The 16,431-nt window shown below is 40.6% G+C and overlaps 1 protein-coding gene across 2 annotated transcripts in view; it reads left to right on the top strand.

Moving 5' to 3' along the window:
* The window catches only part of NEBL (nebulette), a 535,063-nt gene that overhangs the window by 66,668 nt on the left and 451,964 nt on the right, over window positions 1-16,431 (top strand). The window contains exons 1-2 of one of the 2 annotated variants that reach the window (XM_069086282.1): window positions 2,002-2,684; window positions 5,091-5,185. In XM_069086282.1, coding sequence (XP_068942383.1) covers window positions 2,616-2,684; window positions 5,091-5,185 — 164 coding nt within the window. In that variant the 5' untranslated portion in view covers window positions 2,002-2,615. Of the gene's footprint in view, window positions 1-2,001; window positions 2,685-5,090; window positions 5,186-16,431 lie in introns of those variants that run through there. The other variant, XM_069086283.1, reaches the window with a different exon arrangement.

Raw genomic sequence — 16,431 nt, 5'->3', positions numbered from 1 at the left:
TTTGGTTGATTAACACAAAGCATTTAACTGTGTGTGTGGAGAACCCTGGAATGGACAGGACTGCCTTAGACAGTTTGAAGGCAGAGGGCTGGAGCACTTTGTGTCTCTAGGTCCCAACTGACAGTGATTTTGAATTTTAGAAAGTTTAGGTTAAGTTTGCAAACATTATCTCAGAACCCTTTTGCATTAGTAAAGGAAGCTTTAAAATCTATAAGAGATGTCCTTAAGCCAAAAATGAATTTGGTGAAAACAAATTACAAGAGAAAGCAGATGGAATAGAGGTAAAATATATTACTGAGTACTTGATTCTCAGCCATGGAAAGAAGAAAATAGCTCAGTTTCAGTTTGCTAATAATTAATTCAATGCCTAGTTAAATATCTGCCAGTTCCAAAGTTACAGCCTTCCATTAACCGCCCCCCCCTCCATCTCTCTGCTAAATTAAAATTTTGGATGAAATTAATATTTACAATAATTTATTACCTTTAAGGGGAGACAGGAAACTGATATTGAAAAACAATTTCTTGTGAATGTAGAAATTTTTTTTTTTTTAGAGCTTAAGTACTTTGAAATGGCTATGAACACTGAATTTGTTGTTTCTCTCGCTTTTCAGATGATTATGAGTTCTATAATAAATGACTTCGAAGGCTTTGGAGTTTGACTGAGGCTTCCTAAAGTAGTTACCTTTCACGAAGAGTTACACAATAGGGCACTGTTATGTAAGAAACCCTCAATAGTGCCTCCTACCTAATAGAGGAAGAAGTCAGTAATTTTCTTTTCCTACTGCTCTACCTGAGAGGCTGAAGCTAAGATGTATATATATGTCTATCTCTCTATTATACAGTAACATAAGTTTTTAAAAAATGATCACAAGTATTCGTTAGAGTTTACCAAGTCTTAAAGTGACCCAGTTTTGTTGGCTTCTCTGTAATAGCCAGCATATTCAATTATTAAAAGTCTTTAGAAATTCTGCTCTATTCGATTTCCATGTTCTCAGCTTGGAGAATAGTCAAGTTAGACAGCTACCATGGATCCACTCGCTTCATGTTCTGATTTTCATTAGAATACCAAGGAGTTGTATCTGAAATTCTCAGGTTGGGTGAGAGCGTTGGGGAATTTACCGGAAATTTTTCAGTGGATTTTGATTGCAAAACTTAAAAACCAAACCAAACCAATATCAATAGGTGTTTCTTAACAAAATAAACACAGAACTGAAGTCCCACATGATCAGCCTTCCTTCAAATAGTAGATTTTTTAAAAAGCGAGGGGGATGGGACGTTGGAAGGAAAAGGCAAGTCTTTTCGGCCACCCTGCCAACAGCAATGGTGCCCGAGAACTGCACGTAACAGGATGGTCCCACTTCCCCGGAGAGAAATCTTATTGTGCGTCTGTAACAACTAGCCCTTCACCTTTCAGCCCTCCAATGTGTAGCCTTCTTTCGGGGATGGGGGAAGGGGGGTTCCTGCTCCAGCCGGGGCTTGCGGCCAGCTGCAAGTGCAGCTGCGGCCGATTCTGCCTCGGGCTCCCAGCCTCGGGATAAGATTATAGCGGAGGGAATAGGGAACGATTTCACTTGACTCTGTTCCTTGGTTGGAGAGGAGGCTGTAGCGGCAGACAGTTATCCCTTCTTCCTTTCCTTTTCCCAGACGTCCCCGGAGGGCTGCAGGTTGGGGACCAGCGTATGCGCGGCGGGGGCGGCCGTGGATGCTGTTGTCCCACGGCAGGCTGGGCGTAGAGACGCCCGTGGGTGGTTGGCGCCTCCTCCCACCCCGCCTCCGCTGAGGTTGCCGGGGTAGGGGATGAGGAGCAGGGAGCATCTCCTACTCCCCAGGATCGCTGCTCTGCTCCCTTGCCTCCTCTCTCCGCAGAGCTACCGCTCCAGGCTACGCCACAGCCCCGCCGCCGCTGTCACGGTTTCTCGGGCTTCCTTCTCTCCCTCCCGATACCCGACGTGCTCGTTCCCTGCAACTTTGGTCCAGGAGCATCGGTGGGTTAGGCTTATTCCTGCACAGCGGGGAGAGAGAGATAGAAAGGGGAGGGAGAGATTATCTATCTCTATGAGTCATTTGTACCTAGAGTGAGAGGGAGACGTAGCCCGATCCACAGCAGCAGCAGCGGCGACGACCGGAGGAGGAGGAGGAAGACGAGGAGGAGGAGCGGAGGAGGAGGAGGAGGGTGCGTTGCAGTGCGTTGCGTTGGTGCTGCTGTTGGTGGCCACACCGGTGAAAGGAGCGGGCGGGACGCGCACGCACACACACAGACACACTCACACACACTCACGCACCCTCCAACCCTCCCCCTCCTTCCCCTTCCCATCCCGCATGCCGTGGAGCTGCAGTCGGCAAAAGGAGCGAGCCCCGGGCTGTAGCCACCACTGCTGTCGTCTGCTTCGACCTTCCAGCCAGGAGCAGTAGCAGCAGCAGCCACCGCCGCCCCCAGCGGGGGACGCCAGCCCGCCGGTCTGACTGCCCGCCAGCCCGGAGGTGGTGGGGGGCTAGTTCGTAAGGGGATGTCACACCTGCTCTCCGGAGCCGCCGCCGCCAGCCCTGCCGCAGGAGCAGAAGCAGCCTCAGCCACCGCCTCCTTCTAGTCGTCACCTAGTCCAGGAGCAGGGAAAATGAATCCCCAGTGCGCCCGCTGTGGGAAAGTCGTGTATCCCACGGAAAAAGTCAACTGCTTGGATAAGGTGAGCGAGGGGGTGACGGGAGAGCTAAGCAGGGAGCGAGCGAGCAGCCAAGGGGAGAGCCAGCCCCCTACCCACGGGCGCCTTGGCGGCCGCTGCACCTGCTAGAAGTTTGGCTTCGGAGGAGGAAGGGAAGCGGCGTGTGTGTGTACGCGTGTGCGTACATACAGGGGGTTGTTTGGGTGGTCAGCGCAAAGAAACAGTTCCCCTAGGGAAGGTCAGACGTTGAATGTTTACATTTTCAGTTGGGGTAGGGGACTCCTAGCGAGGAGAGGGCTGCAGATCTTGGCATCACTGCTATTAGGCGGTGCTATCCTGTCCTGCCCGACGAGGGGTCGAGGATGGCATGAGGCGAGCACGAGAATCTCTCAAGGGGCCGGCAGACTTGCTACATCAAGTGAACCCCTCGACCTCCCTGTCCCCCCCCCCCCGCCCCCATCACCAAAGCCCCTCTTCTCATTTCCTTCGCTCCTTCGGAATGTGGTGGGGGATCACGGGGAGGTAGAGAAGCAAATAGTTATGAATATGCCACCGGGCAGCCACTGCCGCATTGCTAAGAGGGGAGAAAGCAACACCCAGCTCTTCGCCTCCCCCGCCCCAGCTCCGGACCTCGAGCTTTCCAGAGAAACCCGAGGCTTTGGCGCTGTTCCCGGGCCCCACCACCTTTTGACGTTCGCTTAGGGCGGGCACTCGGCTCTCTTGGCTGAAAACTCTGGCTTCTCCTGCGTTACCTACCTCTCCTCCTGCCTCCCTCTGGAGGGAGTTCAATGGAATAGGTGAAAGCCCTGCTGTCACTACGGCTCGACAGCTTTCCGGGATTGAAAGAGGCCCCGTGGATGGCACAGCATTACACGACTGTTCCTCCAATGTAACTGTGATTGCTACTTTAAATCACTCAGAAAGCGACCGGTAGGGGCTAGGAAGGAGGGGAATTTAGACAGATGCTCTGGTTCCCATGCCATTGATAATTCCGAATGATGCCTTGTTAAAACAAACCCTTTTCGGGATCCAGGGTGGGTATCGTAGAAAAGAAGCGATTCTAAGCTTCTCTCTGTATTATTGTTGTTTCCTTAAAAAAAAAAAAATTGCCGGGCTTTGTTGTTGTTTCTTACTTATTGATGCTCATAAGATTTTGAGCTGGAAGGGGCCTTAGTGAAGAGATGAGCTTGGCCAGTTTCCCTCATTTTGCAAGTGAGGAAATTGAAGACCACAGAACCTACCCAAGAGTGGGGGCAGGATTGTGCCCAGTCTTCTGATTGCAAGTTCATTGCTCTTTCCATTCCTTTGAAGTATCTACTCCTTGAAAGGTTCAAACTAGGTTGGTTTTTTTTTAAGGCACCTACCGGGGCAATGACTTCCCCATTAAACAGTTGCAGAGTTGTCTGTGGGTACAGTAAATAGAAATGCAATAAAATCTACTACAGAGAGTTTGTGTTTCTTTCATAGAGTAATAATAATAATGTCAGCCAATATTGTTAAGGCATTTTAAGGTTTTTGAAGAGTTTTATGTACATTATCTCATTTGATTTTTAAGTAATCCAATACATATTATTCCCATTTTTCAGATGAGTTCACTGAGTCTCAGAGTATTTAAGTGACCCCACAGTCAGACAACTAGTAAATGTCAGGCAGGATTTGAACAAATTACTTCATTCACTCTATGACCAGGGCTTTCCCACTATTCCACCATCTCCCTATCCCAAGATACATTCCCATGTATCTTGCATGTACCATTGTTTCTTCCCCTTAAAAATCTGAAATTAACAACTTAAAACCCCCTTTTAAAGGGGTTAAAAAGCTGCTTGCTTCATTTAATTACAAGTAGGCAAGAACGTTTTCTGTTAAAATTCCTTTTGTGAATAGATTCTTAATCTTTTTGTTTGTTATGGAACTCATTGACAGTCTGGTAAAGTTTGTGGACTCCATCTCAAAGTGATGTTGTTAAAAACCTGAAATAAAATACATGCGATTATAAAGGAAACTAGTTTATTGAAATGTAGTTATCAAAACATATTTTTTAAAGCAATTGGGGTTAAGTAACTTGCTCAAGGTTACACGGCCAGGTGTTTCTGGGTGGGTGCTAAGTGAGCCCAGATTTGATCCCCAGGTCATCCCGACACTGGGGATGGTGCTCTTACTCTCTGTGCTACCTGGTGCCCCAATCAAAATATTTTTAAAAGTTCACATACCCTAGGTTAAGAACCCCAGTTTTAGTGAATTTTCAAATATTAGTAAAAAATTAAATTAGCATTTTTAATTCATGAAGAGGCAGTGTTGCCAAGTGAATAGAAGATATGGTTTCATATCCCACCTCAGATCCTTCCTCCAAGCTTCCTTCCTTTCTTCGGTCATCTATATCAAACTTGGCAAATAGGGACAGCATAATAATTCAGATTTTTTTCCCCCCAGTACTGGCATAAAGGATGTTTCCATTGTGAAGTCTGCAAGATGGCATTAAACATGAACAACTATAAAGGATATGAGAAGAAACCCTATTGTAATGCGTAAGTATTATAAATGGCATGTGTGGCATCAATGTGAGAGTTCAGACTTCTTACTATGAAGAATTGACTCACTGTCAGCCCAAGTGTGGTTTGTAGCTGATTTTCTTTTCATAGAAGATGGTTGCTTTGTGGAAGTGCATGGAGTGAAGTTGGGTTCCATTAGGTGACGACTATACCTTTGAGTAAGAAATTATTCATGCTTTAGGTAGATTTTCTATGTTTCATAATAGAAATGAAGGGGAGCTTGTTTGAAGATTATGAAAATTATCTTTATCCAAAGGATGAAAAACCAATTCTTTATCAGAGAAAGTATGTGGATTCATTTTTCATATTGATTTAGTTAGGTCATCTGGTTTTTGCTATGATTTTGTATTGTAACTTAGTTCATGTGAATGTAACCTTGCTTTAAAGACTTCAGCTGAATGCTCCTGAAATGGTGGGGGTTAAATATAGTAAAATAGCTTATGTGGACATGGTTTAAGGTTTTCAAAGCAATCACAGCAATCCTGTGGGGTGGGGACTAAAAGTATCGGTAACACTTTTATGGCCTCCAAGAGGGTAAGTGACTTATTCACGTATCAGAATTAGACTTGAAGCTCAAATCTCCTGATTCTAAGTCCGTTGCTCTTTTCATAATCCCACACTGATTTTAGCCCAAAAAACTCAAGAACTAGGCACAACTAATGTTGCCTAGTAATAACTGATGTTTCAGTGTTTATCTTCAGTTCCAAATTTTCTACCTTCCTTCACTCCTCCCCCTATTCACTGAGAAGGAAAGAAATACAATACTCTTATAGCTATTAAGTCATGCAAAACCTATTTCCACATTTCTCTTATCTGGAGATGGATAGCTTTTTTCATCGTGAGTCCTTTGGAATTATCATGGATCATTGTATTGGTCCGAGTTGGTAAGTCTTTCACAGTTGATTATCGCTATAGTGTTGCTATTATCATGTAAATTGTTCTCTTGGTTCTGCTCACTTCACTTTTCATCAGTTCATAAAAAGTCTTGCTAGGTTTTTCTTAAACCAGCTCCTTGTCATTTTCTTACAGCACAGTAATATTCCATCACATTCGTGTATTATACCATAACTTATTCAGCCATTCCTTAATTCTTGGGCAGCCCATCATTTTTCAGTTCTTTGACATCACAAAGTATTTTTTTATACATGTGGGTCTTTTTCCTTTTTCCTTGATCTCCTTGGGGAATAGACCTAATAGCAGTAATGCTGAGTCAAAGGGTATGCACAGTTTTAATAGCCCTTGGGCATAGTTCCAAATTGTTTTCCAAAATAACTGACTTTTTTTGCTTTTTTTTTGTTGAGGGGGGAGGGTAGGGCAATTGGGGTTAAGTGACTTGACCAAGGTCACACAGCTAGTTTTGTGTGTGAATTGTCTGAAGCTGAATTTGAACCCAGGTCCTCCTGACTCCAGGGCCAGTACTCTACTCACTGTGCCACCTAGCTACCCCAATAACTGACATTTTTAATAGATCACCATTCTCAGATGAGGAAATGGGTTCAGAGAGGTCAAGGCACTTACTCCTAAGTCATACAGCTATTAAGTATCAGAGATGAGATTTGAACCCAGGATCTTAACATTCCAAGTACAGCACTGTAGCCACTAAAGCCATACTGTGATAAAGTTAGTTTTGCCACTGGGTGTGATTCTCATTGGGTCTGATGCTAATACATTTGTGAGATCCTTGGGAAGCAAGGAATCTTGAAGACTTTGAATTGGGTCAAGAAGCAGCAGGAAGTAGTTAAGCCCAGCTGTTAAAAAAGTGATGATAACAGATCATAAAAGCATTCATTGGTCACTTCTTGCTCCCTTCTTTTGATCCATAAAACTATTTGTTACATGACGGAGCTCTGGGACTCTTTGAAAATAGAAGAGCAGTGTTTTTTTTTGTTATTGTTGTTGTTTAATTGTGTCTGACTCTTCCCGACCCCATGGACCATACTGTTAATGGTTTTTTTGTTTTTGCAAAGGTACTGGAGTGTCTTCACCTTTCCTTCTCCAGTTGATTAAGGTAAACAGGGGTTAAGTGACTTGCCCAGGGTCACACAGGTAGGATGTGTCTGAATAGCTTCTAGCCTTACCTTAAGCAAAAAATAGTATACTTGAATTAGTATGCAAGTTGGTCTTGATCTACAGGTAAAAGAATGGTCCATTGCTACAAATGTGCCACATAACACAGTGCTAGGTTCACAGGCACAGAGTAGGGACTACCTGTTATGCTTATTTATGTCTCCCTTATCAACTAGCATTGTGCTTTGTACAAAATGAAGGCACTGAACAAATGCATATTAATGGTGACCTAGTAGGTACCTACTAGGTCACCATTAATATTAGCAAACACTAAAAACAATCCTCTGTGGGGTGGCTAAGTGGTGCAGTGAATAGAGCACCAACCCTGGAGTCAGGAGGACCTGAGTTCAAATCCTGCCTCAGACACTTAACACTTACTAGCCATGTGATCTTGGGCAAGTCACTTAACCCCAATTGCCCTGCCCTCCCCCTCCATAAAAAAAAGAATTAAAAAAGCAAAACAATCTTGTGAATCCTAAAAATCTAACCTAGCTTTGAATCAGTATAATTAGGATGAGGTTCTTTATGATTATAAATGATTAAGAGTTACGATTATAAATGATTAAGAGTTATCCATAAATCTCTGTGGGATTTTTTCAAGCTATGTAAGAAAATTGAACAATTGGTTTAAAAACTAATCGAACAAAAAAACCCTTGTACCTTAATTATCCATCAAAATGGAGAACAAGTATTGTGGGAGAATCTCTTTACCAAGAGGAATGGGACCTCTTGTGATAGGCATAGTAGCCAACTGGGGTTCAATGACTGTGGGTCAAAGATAGGAGTACAAAATGAAAGCAAAGAAGCTAATTAGTATGCTGAGGAAGACTACTTAACTTCCTAGGGTACATAACTTGTTTTTATAGTTTTAGAGTACACAGCCAATCATCAAGATTCTTTGCCTATGTGGGATAGATAAATAAGGCATTTCAGAGGACATAGAAGGGTAAATAACACCCCCCCCCCCCCCAAGGGGGGGGGGGGGGGGGAGGGGGGGGGGGGGAACTTTTAAAAGAAAAAAGTTTTTTTTTTTTTTTCTGGAGGAAAACTTGTCATACAGTTGACACATTTTGTTATTGGAATGATAAAACATTCCTTCTTCGAGGGCAGGAGATGAGGGGAGGTGACCACTTTTTTTTTTTAGACATTTGTTAAAGTCTATTTAGACAAAACTGCAGATGTCTCTTACCCAAGGACAACAAATAGTTGTCACAAGAGCCATTGAGACCATCTTCCTTACCATGTCCTTGCAAAATTTGTTTTACTTTATTTCCGCTTGTTCTCCACTATCGAGCCAGCAGGTGGTTGGGGGATTTCTACGTTGTTAGCCCATCAAGGTGATGAAATGATTGTGGTCTCTATCCCCCTCCCCAACACCCATACACATAGCTTGGATAAATGAAATCTACAGCTGACCTCAAGCTTCATCTTAATCAGTGTCAAAGGGGTCATAGATTTAGAGCCGGAAGGAGCCTTAGAGGCCTTGTGCTGAAGAGGCAATTGGCCAAATGAACAGATTGGAGTTATATATTCTTCCATTTCCTCTCTATGGAAGCATATGTAGGCAAGAGAAAAGGAAAAAAAAAATCTGCAAACTGGATAATTAGCCTGTGGATAATAAAAAGTAACCTTATTTACAGCAACAATTTTACTTTGAGTGTTGAGATTTTCAGACTGGATGAGTTTAAACTTACTGTAAAGTCTTAGGTTCTACCAAATAGGGCCCCTGCAAACGGATGCATATTTGTCAACCAAGGACTACCCATTTGAATTTAAAGAAGTTAACTGGGCAAATAGTGTGTGTGTGTGTGTGTGTGCGCGTGCGTGCGTGCTCACGCTCTTAAAACTGCTTTAGCTGTACTCACTGCTTGCCTCATTGTTTTATTAAATTTAGAATAGAAATGGAAAACTTCCCTAAAAAACTTTCTGCTCCTTAGCAAATTGTGTGGGTTTAGTCATTTACAGTCTTAGTTTTGAATCAGTATAATTAGGATCTTTATGATCTCAGATGAACTGTAAAACGAAACAAAAAATTTGTCCATTTCTATATAGGGAAATCCATGTTTTGATCCAAACAAACACTATGAATAGAAACACTACCCATAGTGTCTTGGTTATCCTTGAGAAGAGCACCTGCCCCAAATTTCCCATGTAATGTTATAGGATCCTTTCACTTATAAGCAGACTTTCTAAGGAGAGCAATACAGATCTTGCACAAGCAAGCAACTTCCTTGTCCCTTGCTCTGACCGTCATCAAGTGAGCAGGGGATGGTGATCCTTCTTTGGCTCACCTGCATGGGAAGATGGTGTTACTCTTTTAAATATACTTTACCTTTCAATCCCTCTAACACAGCTAGTAGCCTGTTACAAGGCTGTTGTGACTAGTTAATATTTATACAGTCCTTTTACAAGAGTCCTTTGTGTATATTATCACATTTGATTTACCCAAGAACCCTGGGAAAGACTTGCACTTATTATCATCTCTATTTTACAGATAAGGAAACTGAGGCTGAAAGAGGTTAAATTACCTAGGGTCACATAGTTAGGAAGTATCAGAGGCAGCATTTCTCTTGGATCCTCCTGACCAAGTCTTTTGGGATAATAGTAGAAAAGACACTGGATGTTGGGTTAAATACTAACTTTGTTATTAGATATTTGACTTTGGGCAGAGCACAGTCCTCAGTTTGCTTGTCTGTGGAATGAAGGGCTTCAGTCTGTTTTGAAGGTCTTTTTCACTTGCGTATCCTATGCTCCTATGACCTTGGACAAGGAACTTGATCCCTCTGTGTCTTAATCACCCCATACATAAAATGACAGTAATACTAGTGGCATTAAGTACCTTACTGGCCTAATAGAAATACTACTACTATGATGTGACTTCTGGAGAATAGACTAGACAGATCCCCATGATGCTAGACCACTACTGGAAGGTTAGTGTGATGGAAAAAACAATGGAAATGAAGTTCAAATCCTAACTCCACAACTTAGTATCTGCATGTTCTTGGGCAATTTTTTAAGGCTCTTTGGCCCTCACTTTCCCCATTGTGAAAAGTGATGGGTTTGTACTAGATTGGGCTGGAGAACCTGCAGCCTCGAGGCCACATGTGGCCCTCTAGGTCCTCAAGTGCGGGCCTTTGATGAAATCCAAACTTCACAGAACAAATCGCTGTAGAACAGATTTGTTCTGTAAAACTTGGACTCAGTCAAAAGGCCACACACAAGATCCTAGAAAGCCACATGTGGCCTCAAGGCTGCAGGTTCCCCACCCCTGGACAAGATGATAGTTTTTGACTTCTAAGGTCCCTTATAGCTCTGAGTCTCTGATCCTTGTTTAGTTGATTCAGTCGTGTCCAACTCTTCGTGATCCCATTCAGAGTTTTCTTGGCAAAGATACTAGAGTGGTTTGCTATTTCCTTCTCCAACTCAGGAAACTGAAGCACTTGCCCAGGGTCATACAGCTAGTAAGTCTCTGAGTCTGGATTTGAACTCAGGATGATGAATCTTTCTGACTCCAGGCTTGACTCTCTCTCCATGGTGCCACCTAGCTGCCCCTCTGATCTTACCTTGCCTTAAAAGTTTAGAATATTGGGATGGCTAGGTGGCTAAGTGAATAGAGCGCTGGCCCTGGAGTCTGGAGGACCTGAATTGGAATCTGAACTCAGACACTTAACACTTACTAGCCGTGTGACCTTGGGCAAGTCACTTAATCCCAACTGCCCTGCCTTCCCCCCTCCAAAAAAGCAAAAAAAAAAAAAAGGTTTAGAATACTATATAAGTCAAGCATCAGATGCCTGATATACTCAATGTTAGTCTAACGAGGCAGTCTTTAGACAAGTTCTGTTTTAATTTACAGGGCCTTGTAGAGAGAAAGTGCTTGATAGAAGCTTATTGAATTGAATTCAGACCCTTCCTATCACAACATGTGCTACAGCCTTTATGAAAATGGTTGTGTAGCATGGTTACTAGAATTTCATCTCAATGGTTTTTTACACGAACTACACAATGCTCCTTGGAAATGAAAGATTCCATGTGGAAGTAAGGTAATATTTTCTCTGTACCTTATTGGGTAGCATTTATATTTAATGAACTCAATATACATACAGATATTAATCTGGGACAGTGACATTTTCTTTCATTGCTTTAGATTCGGTTTCAGTCATTGCTCAATTACTGGCCCCATTTCTGTTCATTGAAGCCACAGTGTTTTCAGGAAGGACGTATGTGTGACATTTCTTCTGAAATTAATCTTTATCACTGAGGATGGCCTTAGAACATTTGTCATAATGATGCAGGTAATCCAGTCCAGCCTTTTCATACATTAGGAGGCTTGAAAATGGATGTGTGGAGTTCTTTTAAGAAAAAGTATAATTCCTCTTTATTTGGATCTATAAGACATGTTACGTTTAACCGGATAAAGTAGGACTGTGTTTGCAAAGATTGCCTCCTTAGTTTCAATATGTTGATTTTTTATAGTCCTCTGTTTTCATAGGGCAAACAAGTCTTCTGTTTGATTTCATGTAAAAAGGAAACATTAAGGAAATACAATTTGCATAATATTTAAATTTTGATCTTTTGATAGAGTGATCAAAGTATAGTTAGTACAACTAGATGTGAGACTCCACATAATATAAATTTGGTTCCTAAAGCAGCAGTCTGCACTATTAAAATATTTTAGAACAACACTGATCTGCTTTGGTATATGCCATATTTCTGTAAACTTTCATGTTTCATTGGGAGATGATGGATGATGAAGCTCGGTCAGAGCATTTTTTCATCAGGGAACTTGGGAAGGGAAAAACACTACACTGCATTTTTGTTTATTTCTTAGATGTGCCGAGAATACGGAGCTTGACTATTAGTTAAAAAAAAAACAACAACAAAAAAGCCAAAAACTACAAATCATGAAAATACATTTTAGTAAAAAAAAGACACAAAGCTATAGTAAGTTGTTTTTCTTATTCAAATAAAATCATGCAGATTTTGATACCACTTAGTCCCTTGAAAGAAAACATGTATCCAACAGACAATTTTTTTTCTCAGAGGTTTTTTAAAAGTTGTGATTAATTCCTCTTGTGCAAAAGTCAAAATGACATTATTATGTGTAATTACATTCCAGGAGGCTTTCTTGAGTTATGACTAGTATCTTTGATTATATCTGTTATTGTTTTAATTATCTTTATTTTATACATTCTCCTTTTCACTAATTAAGAGGGAAAGCAGTTCTTTTATCTTGTGACTTACCTCTTAGAAACAGCAATGCCAACTATTGATCAGTTAATGTTTTATCCAAAACACAAAGTTATTTTGGGGCAGTGTAGGGTCCAGATAATGCAGCAGTAGTTTAATTTGGTCAGACTAATCATTTTCAAAAATGACTCCCCTTAGAGAAATTGTGTACTAGATGCAGCAAATTTACTTTAGCTCCATTCACATTTAACAATTATAGGAATTTAGAATCTAGAACTGGAAGGATCTTAGAGATTTTCTCCTCCAACGGTTCTTAACCCAGAGTCCAGAGATCCCCACAGGGGTCCGTGGATGGATTTCAGGGCGTCTGTAAACTTGACAGTAAAACTTCCAATTGAAATTTGGCATTCCTTTAAATTATGAATACAGGTGACTCATATTATTCTGACAAAAGGCTCATAGTCTTTTTTCAGACTGCCAAAGAGGTCGATGACACAAAAAGGTTAAGAATTCCTGACCTAGTCTAAGGTCATCATTTTGCATATAAGAATATGAGGCCCATGCTACTTTGGTGTTAGGTTTGGTGCACCTTGGCCCATAGTATAAACACTGTGGTCATATAGATAGCAGGTAGTCTTGCTGTCAGGCTGAGATTTGAATGCCAATCTTCTCACTCTAAAAGTCCCTACTGAGTCTACTGTGTCTTCTATACTGCGTTTAGGGGACCCAAACATCTGACTTTAGTACCTATATTTAGAATTATTCTAGTAACATTCATAACCTTTACAAATTGACTCTGATATTGTTCTTACAGATTTCTATCCCATCTTTCCATGAATAATGCCGCTACTTAGCATTGGGATTTTTCTACCTTAAGGAAGTCCTATATGTGAAGATTTCCATTTATTTATTTATTTTAAAAATATTTTCTTTTCCCCCCAATTACATGTAATGACAATTTTTAACATTTTTTTTAAAAAAAGTTTTGAGTTCCAAATTCTACCCTTCCTCCCCTCCCCACTCCCCTCCCTGAGATGGTAAACAATCTGATGCAGGTTATACATATACAATCATATACAACATTTCAGTATTAGTCATTTTGTGCAAGAAAACTCAAACCAAAGAAAAGTAGAAAGAAAGGAAAGTGAAAAAAATAGCATGCTTTGTTCTATATGCAGATGACATCACTTTTTTCTCTGGAGGTGGATAGTATTTTTCATAATGACTCCTTTGGGATTGTCTTGGATTATTGTACTGCTGAGAACAGCTAAATCACTCACTATTGCTCATTGTACAATATTACTGTTACTTTTACAATGATTTTCTGGTTCTGCTTACTTCACTTTGCCTCAGTTTATGTAAGTCTTTTCAGGTTTTTCTGAAATTGTCCTGCTTGTCATTTCTTGTAGCACAATAATATTCCCTTACAATCATATACCACAACTTGTTCAGTCATTACCCAATTAATGGGCATCCGTGCAATTTCCAATTCTTAGCCACCACAAAAGCTGCTATAAATATTTTTGTACAAGTAAGTTCTTTTCATTTAAATCTCTTTTGGATACAGACCTAGCAATGGCATCGCTAGATCACAGGGCATGCAGTTTTATAGTCCTTTGGGTATACTTCCAAATTGCTCTCCAGAATGGTTGGATCAATTCACAACTCCACCAACGGTGCATTAGCGTTCCAGTTTTCCTCATCCCCTCCAATATTTAACAGTTTCATTTTTTGTCACATTAGCTAATCTGATAGGTGTGATGGGGTACCTCAGAGTAGTTTTAATTTGCAATTCTCTAATCAATAGTGATTTAGAACATTTTTTCATATGACTATAGATAGCTTTGATTTTTTTTGTTTGAAAACTGACTGTTTATATCCTTTGACTATTTATCAATTGGAGAATGACTTGTATTCTTATAAATTTGACTTAGTCCTTCCTCTGTATACATATTTGAGAAATGAGACCCTTATCAGAAATATTTGCTGTAAAATTTCTCTTAGTTTTTGGCTTTTCTTCTAATTTTGATTGCATTGGTTTTATTTGTGCAAAACCTTTAAAATTTTTTTTTGGAGGGGGAAGGCAGGGCACTTGGGGTAAAGTGACTCCCCCAAGGTCTAGTAAGTGTTAAGTGTCTAGCTAGTAAATGTTAAGTGTCTGAGGCTGGGTTTGAACTCAGGTCCTTCTGACTCCAGGGCTGGTGCTCTATTCACTGTACCACCTAGCTGTCCCCAAAACTTTTTTAGTTTTATATAACCAAAATTATCCATTTTATATTTTGTAATTCTCTCTGTATATTATTTGGTTCTAAATTCTTTCCATAGATCTGACAGGTAAACTATTCCATGCTCTCCTAATTTGCTTTATTGTATAACCTTTTGCATCTAAATTACATACCTATTTTGATACACATATGGTGTGATATGTTGGGCTATACCTAGTTTCTGCTGAATTGTTTACCAGTTTTCCTAGCAGTTTTTGTCAAATAATGAGTTTTTGTCTCCAGAGCTTGAATCTTTGGGTTTATCAAATACTAAGTTACTATGGTCATTTACTACTCTGTATTGTGTGCCTAATCTATTCCACTGAAGCACAACTCTTATTTCTTAGCCAGTACCAGATTCTTTTGATAATTATCCCTTTATGATACAGTTTGAGATCTGGTATGACTAAGTCATCTTCCTTCACATTTTAAAAAATTTAATCCCTTGACATTCTTGACCATTTGTTCTTCTAGATGAATTTTGTTGTTATTTTTTCTAGCACCATAAAATAACTTTTTTGTAGTTTGATTGGCATAGCACTAAAGAAATAATTTAGGCAGGATTGTCATTTGTAATATATTGGGTTGGCCTATCCGTGAGCAATTAGTATAATTCCAGTTGTTTAGAGATGTCCATTTATAAAAAGAGATGCATTAAATAATGATTATTTGATTAGCAGAACATGTTATTTCTGTTTGTGAAGAATTCTCCATAGAATTCCTTCAAATGGTCAGCTAGCTCTTCAGTGAATTTAAAGGGTAGTTTCATTTGCCCAGATTCACTGCACTTGTTACTTCCAAAGGGGGCAAATCAAGCAAGGTAAACGTGCATTTCCTAAATTGAATTACTAATTTCACTAGGCTGCAAAGTTAAAGAAAAAAAAAGGTGGGGATGAAATGGGAAGATAGAAAAGGAAGCAATTCCTTCTATAAGTTTAAGTGATGGTTTGTTAGTGCATAGAGTGAATAAAAATCAGAGTATTTCTAGACTTTGCTATTAGTTTTAAATATATTGTTGCTATTTTGTTCTCTTTTGTGCTAGATTAGTTTGGAGGGTTTCTCTTTTCTTTGTCTGGTACTTCTTATTGTTTGAATTGTGGTCCTTTTATATTTATACCTCTTAGCATAGCTCTAAGTCTTTACCTGCAAATGAAAACCGACTTCCTTCCTGGCAAATGCACCTAGAAAGTAAACCAGATGCGATTGTCAGTTCCTACAAAATCTGGCAGTTCACAGTTGAGTAGACCATTCTGCCCTTTTGGGTAAAGACAATCAATTTCACTATTAGGATAAATCTGCCAAGATGGTAGGAATCTGCTCTGCTGTAAGCCCTTTAATTTTTTTCTTTGTAATGTTTTCTACTCACGACAGGTACCATATGGACTGATTGCATACTTCATGATGGAATTTTAAACAATTATCCTTACTCTGGTGTTTAGGGTTCTTGCCAGATGATCAGATGCCCTGGGTACATGCTGATTGTCTCGTCCCAGGGGAAGCTCAGATCAAATTGTTGGCAGAGAGACAGAAAGGGTGGGATGGAAAGCTGGCCCAACCAATTTCATGCGAAACTCTGACAATGGGTATGGCTCCCTGATCCTCTTCCCCCTCCAACCCATCCCAGTTGAGCTCTGTGCTGACCCCCCTAGAATCTGAATCTGGAAGAAACCTAGATGAAGAAATTGAGACCCAGAGGGATGGCTT

The sequence above is a fragment of the Petaurus breviceps genome, unplaced genomic scaffold (assembly GCF_028583685.1).
Source record: "Petaurus breviceps papuanus isolate PSGF00001 unplaced genomic scaffold, PetGlider_PUasm1.0 178, whole genome shotgun sequence".
Taxonomy (NCBI): Eukaryota; Metazoa; Chordata; class Mammalia; order Diprotodontia; family Petauridae; genus Petaurus; species Petaurus breviceps.
The sequence above is the reverse complement of the archived record's forward strand: the minus strand, read 5'-3'. Positions and strand labels throughout refer to the sequence as shown.